General features: G+C 39.5%; 1 protein-coding gene across 3 annotated transcripts in view; it reads right to left on the reverse strand.

Annotated features, from left to right (window-relative positions):
* Positions 1 to 2,376: 2,376 nt before the first annotated feature.
* The window catches only part of rnf216 (ring finger protein 216), a 42,087-nt gene continuing 28,337 nt past the window's right edge, over positions 2,377 to 16,126 (reverse strand). For all 3 annotated transcript variants that reach the window (XM_088612788.1, XM_088612787.1, XM_088612789.1), the window contains exons 14-17: positions 10,417 to 10,514; positions 9,130 to 9,352; positions 5,180 to 5,249; positions 2,377 to 4,826 (exon numbers count right to left, since the gene is read on the reverse strand). In XM_088612788.1, the coding sequence (XP_088468914.1) occupies positions 4,513 to 4,826; positions 5,180 to 5,249; positions 9,130 to 9,352; positions 10,417 to 10,514 (705 nt within the window). In that variant the 3' untranslated portion in view covers positions 2,377 to 4,512. The remainder of the gene's footprint in view (positions 4,827 to 5,179; positions 5,250 to 9,129; positions 9,353 to 10,416; positions 10,515 to 16,126) is intronic.

Consider the following 16,126-nt stretch of genomic DNA (forward strand, 5'->3'; position numbering starts at 1 on the left):
CAAGCTAGGACTGCTCATGGTCTACCATGACCCTGTCAGTCAACAGGCCTTGGAGGCTTGCTTGGAAAAGAAATACGTCTCTTCCCAGCAGCCCTGAATTCTGGGGCTCTGAGCTAGCCACACAAGGGACACCTCTTGAACTGCATGTTGCTTGGCAACTCAAAACCCTTTACAGTTTAAAGCAGCAAAGTAACAGCAGTCCCTAGCCAAATGGTTCTTACCTTCAAGGAACTCTTATGAAAAAAATTGAAATGTCCAAACTTTCATTCATAATGCTGAATATTTACAAGCCGCTGTTCGGAAAACTGCATTCCTGAAACTTGCATCAGTAGCAATTTTTGAAACCAGCTTTATAACAAATAATGTGGGTACCAGCGAATATTCACCTCTTACCACTATAAATATAGGGCCTTCCCACAAAGAGATTACCTGAGAAACTGGTCCTCACATTTAGACCCTAAACTTTATTTCAAAGCTTTTAAACAATCGATAGGAAGCCAATATATATATATTTTTAGTTTAAAACAAGGTCATGCAAGCTTGTGTTTTTTTTGCTGAGAAAAGGTGGAATCTTCATATTTGACAATGAAGAAGGAGCTCTGAACCACTTGTTTTATGCTCCTAATTATATTCTCTTCAAGACTGATTCTGCTTCCAAGTAAAATGAGACCATTTGTTAGTAACTACCTGGTAATGAAGTGTCAACGTCTGTGGCCTGCAAACATTAAGGGATTTGGGTTTTCTAGCATTTATGCACCTTTCACACATTATCAGTGATTACGGGTTGTTCCCTGGTGATTTGCCACCCAGGCCTGCTGAATTATCTGCAGTAGCAAGGCCCTCTGAGTGCTGGCATGCATCACGTCTGTCAGCAGGCTACTGTGCCTGGCCTTTGTTCTGTGGCTGAAGAGAGAGGGCTGCTGCCTGTCTGGAGACAACCAGGGTGCAGTGTGGCCTGCGGATAAAAACATGGAAGTGGTTTTCAAATAGCAGTATGAGAAGAAAGCATGAGGTGCACACATTGTGACACAGGAACACTTCTTACTGTTATCAGATCAAACCTTTTGCTAGAAAAAACAACCCATTAAAACACTGGTTAAAATGTGTGATTCAGTGCCGTCTCAATTTACAACTTTTAGTACACAAAAATACCGTATTAGTCATATGAATGTGCACTGAATATCACAGGTCTCTGATATTGCACTGATCTGTTCTATTACAACTAGACTAATATGAAGCCTAGGGGTTTGTATGAGACAGCAGGGTGTGCCTTTTTTGTTTTCAGAGCACTGCAGTGAGCTCTCTGCAAACACTGAAGTCAGGAGCTCCTTCTCCCAGTTGTCTGGTGTACAGCGCCCCCCTCCCTCACCCCCTCCTTCACATTAGCATTCTGAACAGGCCAGCACTGCCTTGTCTCTGACGTCACAGCCAGACAGATCAAGGGAAGCACAGATAAAGACACACACACACATCAGTGAGCCGATTGTCTGGTAAACAGTTTACTGCAGATATTGATTATTGAACACTTTAACTTAATAAATCACCCTTAAAATGTTGCAGGTCTAATCATACTAGGTTTGCATGGCGCCATATTTATTTTCAATTAATTATGACTCGCATAATATGCAGAGTTCGCTGATCCTTCAACAGGAAGCTCTAAGGACTTTGGCTTCTTCAAACGACACCCCCCTGCAGGGAATAACTGTGAGATACAATATAATTAATACTAAATTAAAAGTATTTGCACAGTGAGCTTTAATTTCCTTCAGGTTGTGTATTTTCTTCTTCACATATTCATCAACAAATGACAGACTGAAGTCACAGCATAATTATAGACAGATTTTCATTCTGGAGTTCATGCTTCCCCTCTCTTATCGGAAGATTACAAGTCCCACAGTCATGGTATATATTAAAGTGATCTGAAATGTTCTGCACATTTTGAAGAGGAGTGATCATGTTACTTTTGTCTCAAATGGTCTCCAATAAGCTGCCTTTTTTAATCAGGCTGTGATGTGAGACCACAGATGGTGAGAGATGGTGAATGATTTCTTGCAGTAAAATGCATCTGTCAGCAGCAGACAGGCTCCGATCCCAGAGAAAATTCCCCAAGTTTAAGTTTTAATGTAAGAATTAGCAAGCAAAGCCTAGAAGGTACATGTTGAAGGTACAAGAAAGAGTAGTTAATTAGATTCTTGTCAACTAATTATTGTAATAATTATTCTGAACAATCATTTAAATCATGGGAAATGTCTATTTTACACCTTGGCTCCCCTCAATCCTTGTCAATCTTGTCAAGCTAACCTTAGATGATTTTCAAAAACAAGACGAACATTTTTTATTAAAAAAACTGACTCAAAGAAAACAAATACTTCAGTGTCCTCGAAAAAACAAAACACTTTATTTACAAAACAGGGAATCTTTTTTTTTTAAAACAGGACAAGTTATACTCTAACAGTGAAACAGTAATAAGCCAACTTCAAATTCTGATTTAATGCAGGTTTCCATTTTCAGTGTGCAAATGATCTAATTTTAAGGCAAGTACTAAAGCACGCTTCAGAGAGTCCTTCGTGTGTACAAGACGTACTCAGACACTAGTTGAGCAGAGCAAGGAAGTATGTTCTAAACACCCTTTGGAGGACATAATCCTGACCTTCTCCCTTTAAGATACTGGGACATTTTGTTGTGACAACTTTCTGAATGCCAGTATTCCCTGAATTTCAAATTAATACCACTTAAACACTGCCTGAACTGGAGATGAGAAAGAATCAGTGTGCCACGCTATTGAGAGAAATTATTATATTTAACTTATTTTAGCCTAACTCAAACTCCAAGAAGCACTACAATTAATGTAAAATTAGCATTTTTGATATGGTTTGTATTAAACAGTCTTCTTACCAACACCCACATATGATGGGTTGTGGTTATGCTATTAACTGATTCTGGAGCTTTAGACTGGTCACTGTTCTGTCAAATGTCTACACAGTACACTGTCATCTTCAACAGAACAGGGGTGATTACAGACACTCAGCTTGACCTTAAAGAGAAGCCAATACCTCAAACGCCTTTTGCTGTCTGGTCACTGGAAGAAAATACCCACATTTTAATTTCTAGGAAGCCATCTTTCTCACATTTCTATTGTATTTAAAGGTACAATCCTGTTTTCCACTGCTCAGAATAACTGAATTTATCTCTTCTTGCACTGCTGCTTTGCCTTCACACAATGACTTGAACTTACGAGGTACTATACTTCGATCGTGAGTACCACCACTCAGCAAAATACATTTTGTGCTTGTTCCTCCACATCGCTGGCCCCACCTTAGCGAGGTCACACTTGCAAATAAGATGAAATCCAAGATTAATTATAAAAGCAGCGGAGACTTTAAGGAAGCAAAACTGACCTCGTCAATGTCAGACACAAAGACGCAAGATAAAACACCTGGAAATAATGAGATGAGTGGGGAAAAATAACTGATTTAATGCTACAGTTATACAAAAGTCCTTTAAAAATCCATAAACCGCACAGTGTTTCTATCTGTAAATTTGTAAGTTTTCTCGCCTGAGGTATTCTACTATGCAGACTGGCATTTGACATAAGATCAGTCGCACATATCACATCTTCTCTTGTTCAAGGGTACTACACTAATTACAACTATTGTTTACATGGCTCAAAAATACAAAGCGATCAAGTACAAAATGAAGGGTGTAATTAAAAGGACTTGATGTTCACGTTTTTTTTTTCACGTAAAAAGACTGTAGTTAAAGGTGATAAAATGATGTGGGTTTTGGCAAGCAAGCTCTTTGAGATATATGCACTATAACAGGGGTGAAAATGTCAGCTACAGCATTAATTTGAGGACAGAAGTATCCATCCTGCTAAAAAGAAACAGTGTAAGCAAAATAAAGGAAAAGAAAGACATACACATCAAGCATACTTCTAGATTTTAAATTCAAGATGATTAATAAAAGGTATCTTTGCAATCTTTTAAACAAATGATTAGTTAGATGACGTTTTAAAACCCTGGAAGCACATCTCATGTTATCCAGCAGTAATCCATTTGCTCCTCAGAATGTGGGCAGAATTCAGGCTGGCCCGCTGTGTTTGCAGGTCTAACTGCTGCAGTAGTGTTTAACTCAGAAAGAACTGCCCTCTAAAACCATTGCCCATGTCGAACAGAAGACACAAGCACAAGCACTCCCCCAGGGAAACAAACACACCTGATGAAGCTGTTCCTTTTCAGCAGTGTGGCCTCAGCCTGCTCTCGGCAGGTAAAAGAGATCACAGAGACTTGAATCCACAGAGCTAAACTTCCATTAATATTTTTATTTGCCCACAGTCTGGGAAAAAAAAAAACGAATTCACCCAGCACTCCCATCCCGAACTGCAACGAGAGACTGGGCATCCAGCTTCTTTGTCCACTGATCCCTGTGCTGCAGCCACCACCACAGAAGAGAGAGGAACCAGCACCCACGGGGGCCCAGTGACTGTCCAGTGTGGAACCAGAGCGAGAAACTCTACAAGGGCCGGAAGAAGGGGTGGTGGGGTCCATAGTGCATAGGCAAATTTAAGTCCAAGTTTAGGTTCGGGAGCACGTAATTGACCGGGAGGTTTGGCAGTGGGGGGACGTAGGGGGCAGGGATGGGCATGTTCATGGGCTGGGGGGGTAGGCGGGGCAGCATCATGTGGGGGGGCAGCAGTGGCGGCCCCTGCAGCAGGTGCTGGGGGGCCGGCGGCGGATCCAGAGGAATCCGAGCGCCGGGGTCTGCAGCGCGGGGCAGCTTGGGCGGGAGAGCCTCCGGGGGCGGGCCCACTCGCTTGAGGGTGTTCTCTGGAGGGAGGGGAACAGAGAGGGTAAGAACGGGGCAGAGAAGGACGATCTGCTGCAGTTGGTCAACACTCATGAAAGTTAGGTGTGAAGAACATTACTGATTGCCAGTTTAAGAAATTTGCAAAGAGTTACAGACTTGTCTAAGGAGCTATAATTATAAATCTCCAATGTGAGCTTTACAGTATTTTTTCCAAGCAGAGGATTCTACTCCAATTCAGTGTAGCATTGAGGATTCAGTATGGCTTCATTAAGTGGATTTAAATTAAGATCCACTTTTTGGATCTTAAGGCTTCTATTCTTTGAACACAGGGTTTGGCCATATGTGGTGCTTAAACCGAGCGACTGGGACTCACCTGAATTCTTCTTTCGCAGCTCCTCTTCGGCTTCCCTCTGAATCTCCTGAATTATTCTTTCATCGTCTTGCTGTGAAACAAGAGGCGCGTTTGAAATATTTTATGCAGGCTCAAATTCGAAACGTGCAAGACTTCATGTAGTTCCAGCCAAGTACACCACTTTTACAAAAGAAATGCCACATTGCACATGTGAAATGACAGGCAAGTGCATAATCAGAAAAAAGCAAATGACAAACAAGGAACGAGAAAAGACCAGGGGTTTTCATAGTTGATTTTAGAAAGAAAAAGCGCCACTGCTTTATTATTTTTTCCAAATATTTTATAACAATTTTTAAAACTTTGCAATTTTCCTAATGGCTGTCTGCTCAACTGCTAATTGCTGCCTATCTAACTGACAAGCCAGTTTGATCCTCCTGGTGCAGATTACAGAGCATATGGAAGACAATGGGACAGCAGCCAGCACTAACAAGCAAACAATATAGAAGGCCAGTAAGGCACAGCAGGCTCAGTCACTGGTGTGCTACGTCTTGTGATTTAGGACAGGTCTAGGTCTTCAGACAACACTGAAAAATCACCCTACAAGCTGTGACTTTAACAGGGAAACTTATAATAGGGTAAATGGGGAAAAAAGCATGGATTGGAATATCATGTACTTTCATTTTACAATATTTAATACAAGTAATAAAACAAAAGAATCTCACAGAATATGATACAAGAAATATTTTGTGCCAGTCTTATTCTGAAAACTAAGCAGATTTAAGGCTTGTAAAACAAATGACCTATTTGTATTATAAATATTAGCTAAAAATAGCACACCAGACTTAATATTCCTTGATGAGACAGTCTTTGCAAAAGCGATCAGCAGTTGAAAACCATACATGTCACACTGCTGATGTCTGCAGACACTCCTGGGATGTGGCTGCTGAACTGTTAATCCATCAGAATAGAAATACTTAAATCGCTACAGCTAGTACATTTCTAAGGCTTCAAAGAATTGCAGTTCGGCTGCTATCTTGAACTAAATGTGGCCCACAAATCTACCACAAGTGTAATTCCTCCAAACAAAACACGAATGAGACAGATCTATCACTTAATTATTGGATTTAAATTCATTTTAAATGTTGGGATCATCGCTGGTTTGAGAACCAACATTAATGTGCAGTAAAGCAAATCTTGTAAACAAAACCACACACAATTAAGTACTCCCACAAAGATGGTTTTACATTATTCTATAGCAGTTAATCAAAGTTCCTGGTATAGTACCTTTCAAATGCATCATATTAGTGCAATCTTTTACAAGCTGAAAAAAAGCCAAATATTTTGCCTGTTGATGCAGTAGGTTTGAAAGGATGATACAGTAATTATGTTCTGCAGTAGACAGTAGTCCTGCCAATCATGTCTTTCACGGCTGTTGCCGTGAGTACTATATCACTTTAAATGTATCCAATGGGAACCTTTTTAAAACTTCAACAAATCTAATAATTTGTAAAGATCACAAAGTAGTAGCAGTAGGAAGTGGGATTGCACTTCTGAGAGACATGGGCCTTAAATGTGAGACAAGGGTGATGCAAGATATGATTTAGTTCATTTTAATTTGGCAAAAATGAAAGATTTAAATCACAAAGACTTGTTTAATGATGTAAGACTAATGAAATAAAGGGAAAAAATCCTAGTCTATGGCAATAAATATTTAAATTCTAAAATGCTTTATAAGACTCAAGTAAGAATGTTCTTTTCTTCTCCAAAAAAGTTACAATTTACTTCCTGATTAAATTTAATTGCACTTAGACACAGCATGACACACTAAACTGTGATACTGATGTAAGTAATCTCAGACATGCCCTTTCTCACGAACTGAGCATGGACAGATTAAGTTTCACACTCTAACGTTTAGCCATTTGTTCTGCAAGAAACATTCAGAAATTAGCAATAGTTTCCCAAAATCATTTCACAGCAAAGTGCAAATGCTGGATATAGAAGGTGTTTTGTAGAATAAGCCTTGATAATAAAAGGTAACAGTTCCCTAAGGCTTGGTAAATCAATTTGACTGTAGGGAAAGCCTATACTAAAGTAATTAAATAGCAATATACAACTGTTAACTGGGTTTACTTTACAAAGTGTCTTAAATTCAGTTTAAAACATTATGGCTTTAAACTAACAGGATCAGATACTTGTAACTAAAGCTCTACATCTTTCAATTCAAACAAGTCCAGCATGACTGTGGGTCTTCCAGTCTAAGAAATCACTACAAGCTAAAACTATTCATTGCCTACCTCTCTCAGGAGTTGAAATAAGTCATCATCAGAACATCTGATAAAGTTTCAGGCTATACTGCATACTGTATATATATATACATGGAAACTCTTTAGGAGGAACCAGATTTGCAAAAACGTATTGTTTTTACTTATTCACTACAGGAGTGGTTGTCAAACTACAGGACCTATCTCAAAGCTTAAGGGGACAAACGTTTGGTTTGTATAGTGCTAGTGTAACAAAAACAACAAATAATATAATAGCACATCCTACTAGTGCTGTGTTTTTAAACCTACAAAAGCAGTTTCATAGAAATCATGTAGGTTTTTTTGGTACGTTTACTTGGAAACGTTTACTAAGGAGAGAATGAAAACATTGAAATCAATGGTCCAAATTATTTATGATGATTAATACCAAGATACATATTGCTTTAAAAAAAAAGATGCAACAGTTAAATTAAAGGCATTCTTAACTTCCTCAGAAAAAGGACTTCAGCTGTAGTACATAAGAATGATTACAAGTAGATCAAATTTAGCTCATCTAACTCTTATGTTTTGAAGTATTTAACTGATCCAAGGATCTCATCCATGTGTTACTTGAAAGAAGCCTGGGTATCAGCATCAACAACATAGCTGGGTAACTTGTTGCCATCAACCTCCTCTTTTAAGTTTTAAATACACTTTTCTGCAGTTTCCACTTGTGTCCCCTGGTTGGTGTTTCACTGTTGATTCTGACGGAGTCCACTGCATTCTCTATTCAAGATTATAGAAGTTCACAGCTTTTAGTCTGTCTAATTTTTAGTCAGGACAGGACACTCCTTTAAGGAATGCATCAGTTCTGCCCTTTCCTGGATAGATTCCAAAGCAGCCAAACTTTCTTGCATTATGGCACTCAATAATGCACACAATATACCTGAAAATGAGGTTATTATTAGCACATTGTCCAATTTTAACATAATATCCCTTCACCTGAATTCTGTGCTTTCAACAATCTTATTTGATTTCTGTTGCTCCCCCACAGAGTTCAGAAGATGACAATGGAGCATCAATATAAACACCCAAGTCTGACTACACAAGCTTGGTAGTCTTTCTGTAACTCTTTTGAAACTCCTACAGCATCTGCTAAACCAACTATGCTAATATGCATCCAGTTAACTAGACAGCATTGACAAGAAAAAGAAAAGTGTCAGATCTTTGTATAGTATGCTGCCCACAAATGGGTTTTGTTAGGGCATTTCCGCCCATGATAACTGGATTTAATTATAGGCAGTAAAACATTTTAATAGTCTGAGAGATTGTTATATATTAATCACCATTCTAAGTTTAAATCTAAGCGTCTGTATTTATGGATATTGTCTTAAAAAGTTTATATGTAGTGACTGAATGGTCCACTTGCAGTTTTAGCATGTGCTGTGAACACAACGCTACATGAATTCTGGGAAGAACTGTTTCAGAAGATAAGCAGCACACTGGATATCTGTGCTACAACCTGGATCATGGTTGTTTGGCCCTCAAACACCTTTAAATTACACCTGGAAATAGCCAGATGACGCCTCTCGGGACTCGGCTTTTGGGCGACGCCTTACAGAAAAAGTTTGAGAACCACTTCTGCAGCTGCAAAGCCTGGACTGGAAAAGGCCACTTGCACTGACACCGAGTTGAAACAGAGGATTTGTCTCCTTCTCTCTGAGGACTTACTGTGGGGTCTGTCCACAGAGAGCACTTCTTGCAGTGGCGGCACTGGGCTCCAGGGGAGCGGGCGTGTTGGCAGAAGTGGTTGTAGCCGTTGATGGGCTCTCTGCAGAGGTAGCACATGTAGGCACCACAGCGACAGGACATCCTGTTGCAGCCCTCGGACTTCACCAGGCCCGTTCCGCATTTGTGACACTTCCTGACCCGAGCAGCTGTCATCTTCTCCTCACTGGTCAAAGAATTCAAGACATTAAAAAGCAGTTCAAGTGTTTAAACAACCTACATGGGGATTTCATCGTCTGACATCTCTTATCCAACACGTCAAATGTGTTTTCCCTGACTGCATGGGGGGCATTTTATTTTGTCTTAGGACTTGCAAAATAACTCATGGGAACTAAACTGAACTGACTTTCAAAACTGAACCCACACAGAATAGTATGAACTTGATTTATGTATGAATAATGTAGTCATTATCAAATTGATGTCACTAACACTGCATTTAATATCTACTGTATATATCATACAAAAAGGATTTAACATAAAAGTCTGGGATAAATGTCTCTCTCCTTCAAAGTTATATTAAGTACAATAGAGTGTTTTCCTGTCAGATGGTTAAGGATGTATTTAAGTTGCAGGACATGGTGGAAACAGGAAATTTGGTCTGCAACCCAGCTGCATCCTCCCACAGTACCGTGAAAGCTGCAGGAAGCCCTCTGCATAGACCTATTTCCTATTCAAACTGCATGAGAGCTGTGAAAACACACAAAAATTCAAAGGAAAAACGTGGACATGGCAGACTTTGGAGCCACTAAAACTATCCCTTTTCTGAAATGCGTTTGCTTAAGGCTTTTTCAGCGTTTCTCCCTGATCAACATATTTCTGGTTGACAGCATTCAACAACGAGTTGAACAGAAACTGCAAATACAATACTCTCCTCAAATGGCTTAAAACACAACACAACTACTGCCATCCTCTGGCACATTCTGAATGACTACCAATTGAACTGAGGGGGTTTAAACAGCTACAGGAAAGAAAAGACTGCATTTATGTTTGAAGGGGGTGGGGGCAGGGTGTCTGGACTAACACTGCTGATGCAGATTCTGGTCCAAACTGGTGTGAAAAAAAAATTGGAACACCTGCCCCAAGGCCATATAAAGGGTAATGCAGCCCTTAATATTTATGATCTGCAAGTCAACTACAGAAGCCTAAATAATATATGAGCATACGATTGAAATGGTTTCCTAGTCAAATAATGGCTTTAAAAACAAAAACACACATGGCACACACACTTACAAAGCCACCCTGAGGCGAATCTCGTCTTTCTCTGCGACTTGTTCACATGTCAGGTCCATATGATCCTTCCAGAGGATCTGGCACTTCCGACAGGTCTCCTGATGATGGGAAGAGAAAAGTGGGGGGTTTAAACAGTCTAAAACACGTAGTTCTTTTCTATCAGGTACACTAATATATTCAACTGCCCTGCTCTAAAGGCTAGTGCAGCTGGCTGTAATAAAGATGCCCCAATGACTGTTGACTGATTTGGGCACTTCTGAGTGGCTCTGATGCTGCATCACAGTTTTATTGTAATAAACCCTCAGGTAGAAAGTCATTGGCAGCCAACTGCTTTCCATGCGGTTCCGGTTAAACCCATTTCATGCAAAAAAAAAAATTAAAAGGAGGTAACTTCTTCAGAAATATAATTAACACAACCCCCCATGGTACATCTGCCATCACAGGCCTGGGTGAACACATGTGAGCCCACAGGCAAATTGCTAATGGAATTCTTCTTGTGCACTTAGAGGTGAGGTACAGGACAGACTGCGAGCGACTCATTATCAAGCTGTCACAAATCTGAACAGAAGAAAGAGTAGTGGCAAAACAGTGATCGGCATATGCAGCAGTCCTGCAAAAAACAAAACCATAGAGAAAGAAAGAGGTCACAACTTCCAGCGTTTTAGGTCGGTTTTGTTTTTTAAAGCGACATCTATTGTACTGATGTTTTTTTTTTAAATTATTGCAATCCATATTTTTGTCCAGCATTTAAAATTTTAAGACAAGCAGAAACAAAATGTTTAAAATGGGAATCTTTTACAGGGTATTAAATCTATCAAAGATAAATTATGAAAAGAAAAATAATCCAAAAATTTCAGTCTTTTCTAGCCTGCAAGTATAATGTAGGCTTGTTGCTTAGAGACACTGTTCTCCATTTGTATTCTTGGTCCTGTCAGCCTGTGATTTTCTTTGCTCTTTCATGAGGCTGTCACAGACATGGGTGTCCACTACACAGGGACTACTGCTCCTTGGCTAACAAGGAAAATGTGAGCTCTGAATCATTAGCATCATTTCAACAAAACATGTGCACACAACAACAATAAAAATAACAAGCCTGCTCACACGTTTTCCTTTGTAAGAACTAACCTAATGAGAGAGAGTGCTGTGTTAATTCAATAAATTTTTGTTGCCTAGCAATCTCCCACAAAAGGTGAGTGGATAAGTCCTGTATTTTAAATGACTTCTATGAATATTCATAGCACTGAACTTAGCCAGGAGACAAGTGTATGTCTATTATGGAAATGTCAAGCGATGAAATACGTGGTACTGAAATGTTTGATTTTAAAGGCCTTTTTTTCATCATTTTTTTTTCAGCTGTTACAGCTACAGTATGTGCATACACTGACACAAAAGACATGTAACAATTGGATTGGATCTGTTCAAATAGTTTAAATTATCCTGAGCAAAAAATTGATCAAGCGCTCATGATTAATTTTCACAAATGAAATGTGACACGCTGTCAAAGTGAAAATTAAATTCAGGTTATTTTGAAAGGATATTTATACCTGTTTGGAATAAACCCTTTGACATGTTTGAATTCTCAAAAAACAATTACAGCAAACAGTCAAACTACGCAAAGAGTATCTTCTGATGGTTTAAAACAAAACACCATTAGCACCTGCCTAACACACTGAAAATTCAGTCTCAGAAGGTGCACTTTTTAGTCTCCTGGTAATTTCACAGAGCCACAGAAGGTTCCAGAAGCTACTACAAACTCACTTTGGTCACCTCTAGGAATCAGAGAAGGCCGAACACTGAGGCAACGCTCTCAATACCATGTCAATGGGGGAAAGTGAGAACTGCTAAAATATCAAAAGCTAAAGACTGTTGACCTCCATATGATATCCCAATCCTGGCTGTTGATTTCCATCATCAAGAGGTTGAAGGTTAAGGGGACAGCAGTAGCGAGGTTTTACCCAAACGAACTGTCAGGAAAGCGGTTTGTGAGGATGTGTCACACCCTAGGGCAAGGACAGGAAAGCTCTAAAAACCTGAAACCATTAGGATACAATGTCTTGAGCAGGATTTTCATACTGGCACGCCCGAGGAGAACCCTGCCAAACTCCCTCAGCATGGTCAGTGGCCATGCAGGCGAGGTCAATAGAGACAGGCACATGGAGGCATCGAGTGGATGTGTATAGACTTGAGGACAGACTTTGTCCTATTTTCGTTTTTTGTCCACATCCAGAATATGAAAAAAGAAGAAACTGGGATATCCTAAAGTACTCACCAAGGCACGTGTGCCAAGATACAGATGAAGAGCAGACACTTGGAAAAGTAAATACCTAAGTTAGCACTACCTCCCACATTAAGCATTTTATACTTGAGGCATGATTCACATGATGTGGGGAATTCTTAACAAGGTTAAGCACAAAGCAGTACATGTTAGATAAATCCTGGAATTTGTAGTACAGTAATGAGGAGGTGTGGAAGTATATAAGAGGTTTTCCAATGATTATTTTGCATTTTAACATTTTCATACTAAAAAAATTGATATACTCAAAACACTTATGCTAAGGTTCTATGATTATTAAAAGTTTCCTCATTATTGGTGTGTTTTCTATTTTATAAAAGTATGCATGAATGCCCAAAAGTGGCAGAGTGAAGTCAGCTCTTTCTTGATTCAATTGGCATACCTGTTTGTCAATACAACCCATTCATGTAGACTAACAGCAAATGCCTATGACTGACACGACCATAAAACTAAAGGTCGATTCCAATCACAGTGGTGATTAATGCACAGAAATAATGTTCAATAAAGATAAAAGAAATAAATAAAATGCTGAGTCCCAGCTGCTGCTCCAGTGTCTAATGGAACAAGCAAATTAAAAAGTCTTGAACTTGTAGCTTCACCATTTTGTTTTGGTAACCTAACTGTTTGGGTGATAGATCAATCGCTAACATTAGCACACATACTGTACCTTGCAGAATAATCTTTTTTGTAGATATTTCCTACACTTTGTACTAGCAACACAAGAAGAGCAACTGTGGCTCCTCATCAGGTATCTTATGACAGACTAGGCCCCCAGGCCCTGCTTAGCCAGTACCATACAGCTGGTGAGGCTAATGTCTCCTGGCTTAGTTCCTTCTCAGAAGGCCAGCGTGAACTGAATTGCACAGCGAGGGCTCGTCTTGGGCAGCACAAATTTACCATTTGAGGTCTGACCTGATGGATCGGGCATCTGCAGCACAGGTCCACGGCATGAGACATGAGTCTGTCAAATAGCAACGCATTGACTCTCAAATCAAATGGGACCACATGCTGTTCCTCAATCTGGCAAAAACTGAGTTTTTAGATTGAGTTTTAGACTTTTAGATTTAGTTTTTAGTCTCGCCAGAAAGTTGATAAGCGGAGCAAGGAGAAGCTCATACTGAGAAGAATGTAATTCCTTCTTTTTGTACGTATAAATCCATCTGTTATGCTTCAGGGGTGATCATGTTCGTCAGATCTTGGTGTCCCAGTCAGAACTGAGGGGAAGCCAAATGTCATAGTTTACCAGGATATCTAAGCTAAAATCCTGCACCTCCTGTCAAGAAGCTTGAGTTTTGATGCAAAAGGACATTATAATAAAATAACAATACAAAACATGCATTGCAGTCATTGACCCAATGAGATCATGGACTGGTCTCTAGTGGGACATTCATGGTCTGAGCTGAAGAACGCTGAAGACCACAAGCAGAGGCCACACAACCTGGAGGAACTGGAGAGATTCTGCATGGAGGAGTGGTTGAATGACCCTCTCCTTTTAAAGACCATAAAGAGTCTATTAACAGACTACAGGGAGGATCTTCTTGAGATTAATTAAGCCAGCATTTTATGTATATTTTTTTATTTAGACAGTTATTTGCATTTAGAAAAATTGATTTTCATGACAAATGAAACTAAGAGTTCAACCAAGAGCATGAATACTTTTGGAGATTACTGTGCACACTGTTCAGTTAGGAACCAAGAGAGGAAAGCAGTGACAGAGCGCACCCTAGTGGTGATAAAAGATTTAACAGAAAAGGCATCCTGCAGAGCATTTGTATAAATAAATGAACCGCATTAAACCATGGCAGGATTTACAAGACATGCTTAGGTGGAACAATTTAATTAAAAAAACTTATTCAAAGGACAATTTTTAAGATATACATGCTTGCCAAAACAAAAGCTGTCCTTTTTCCAAATCCAATGAAATACCACTGCAATATGACATCTGAAAGCCATTTGTGAGATATACTGGTGAGTCATGTCATACAGTCACGTGATATGATGTCACTACCAACATCCCAGACGCTCACAATGTCATTCCCAGAAATGAAAATTGTTGCTTGTGGGAAACTGGTTGCAATTTCATATCTATTCATTTCTGCAGGTGACCTTGACAGTAGTTACATATGAAAAGGTCTCCCAGATTGGGTTCACCACACTTGTACAGAGTACACTTCAAGGACTGTAACATCTCTTGACTGTAAATAAATTACAAGGTGAGGCAGATACTTTAGTGAAATAAAAGAAACCTTTGAGCTTTTTATTGTAAAGTGCATTGCTGCCAATTTTTATATTCAATATTGTGTTATATTTAAACTAGCTGTTTCACAATCTGAACTGATTGTTTCAGACCGCATATAAGTTACGTAGTAGGTTTAAATAAAGGAATGTCCAAGCACCTTTAACATAGAGAATGTTGTCAGCTGTCTCTCTCTAGTGAGTAATAAAACATTAGTGCTGGGCAACCAGCACCTACATACTGAACTTACCAGAATGTACCCAGTGTTCGGATTGGTCCAGCATTTCTGCTTACTCGTAACCAATACCTTGTATCTACAAATTTAAACAAAAAAGGGAATCTGGAAACTTTTAAATGAACTTGACAACTTTCAAATATCTTATTTCTGTACATCTAACAATTGGCTCACAAGCCTAGGTGGCATTAATGAGAATTTCAGACTTCAGCTAGTTTGGATTGATAAGCCATCAGATCTGTTGTTAAATTCGATTCAAGACAACCTAAAAAATAGGACTACTCTAAGCCTAAGAAAATTAAAACAAAAAATGAACATAAAATGCAAACAAACCATGGCTTAAACCAGTTAGTATAGATGCATCAAAACAAAATAAAAAATGCAAATGACACACTAAAATAGGCTAGCAAAGCCACCAACGTGTTCTTGTAAATCGTTCTACTCATCCATTTTCGAAACTGCTTTATCCAGTTCAGCGTCACAGGGGGAGCCAGGGCCTATCCCAACAAGCAATGGGCACAAGGTTGGGTACACATGGGATGGGATGCCAGTGGAATCGCACAGGCCCAGACATGCGACACCAGTGCCAGTTTTCCCAGAAACCAATTTAAGCTACCAGCATGCCTTCAGACTGTGGGAGGAAACTGGAGCACCCAGAGGATACCCACATGAAAATGGGGAGGACATACAAACTCCCTGCAGACAGTACCCCATGTCCAGAACTGAGCTTGGAGCCATAGCCCTGCTAAGCAGCAATAACCCCTGTGTCCCCCTTTATTTATATAGGAAGAAAGTCAAATTTTAAGGCTGTGCCTTTATAATGCTTTTATTTTTTTGGCTTTAGGCTGGTATGCAAGTAAAGCAGCTTTCTAAAGTGTTAAAATGCACTGGACCAGAGCACTCTGCAATAGCTCCACCTGACTTCTACCTCAATTACTCACTTCAA

This window comes from Lepisosteus platostomus, chromosome 19, assembly GCF_059453375.1.
Source record: "Lepisosteus platostomus isolate fLepPlt1 chromosome 19, fLepPlt1.hap1, whole genome shotgun sequence".
Taxonomy (NCBI): domain Eukaryota; kingdom Metazoa; phylum Chordata; class Actinopteri; order Semionotiformes; family Lepisosteidae; genus Lepisosteus; species Lepisosteus platostomus.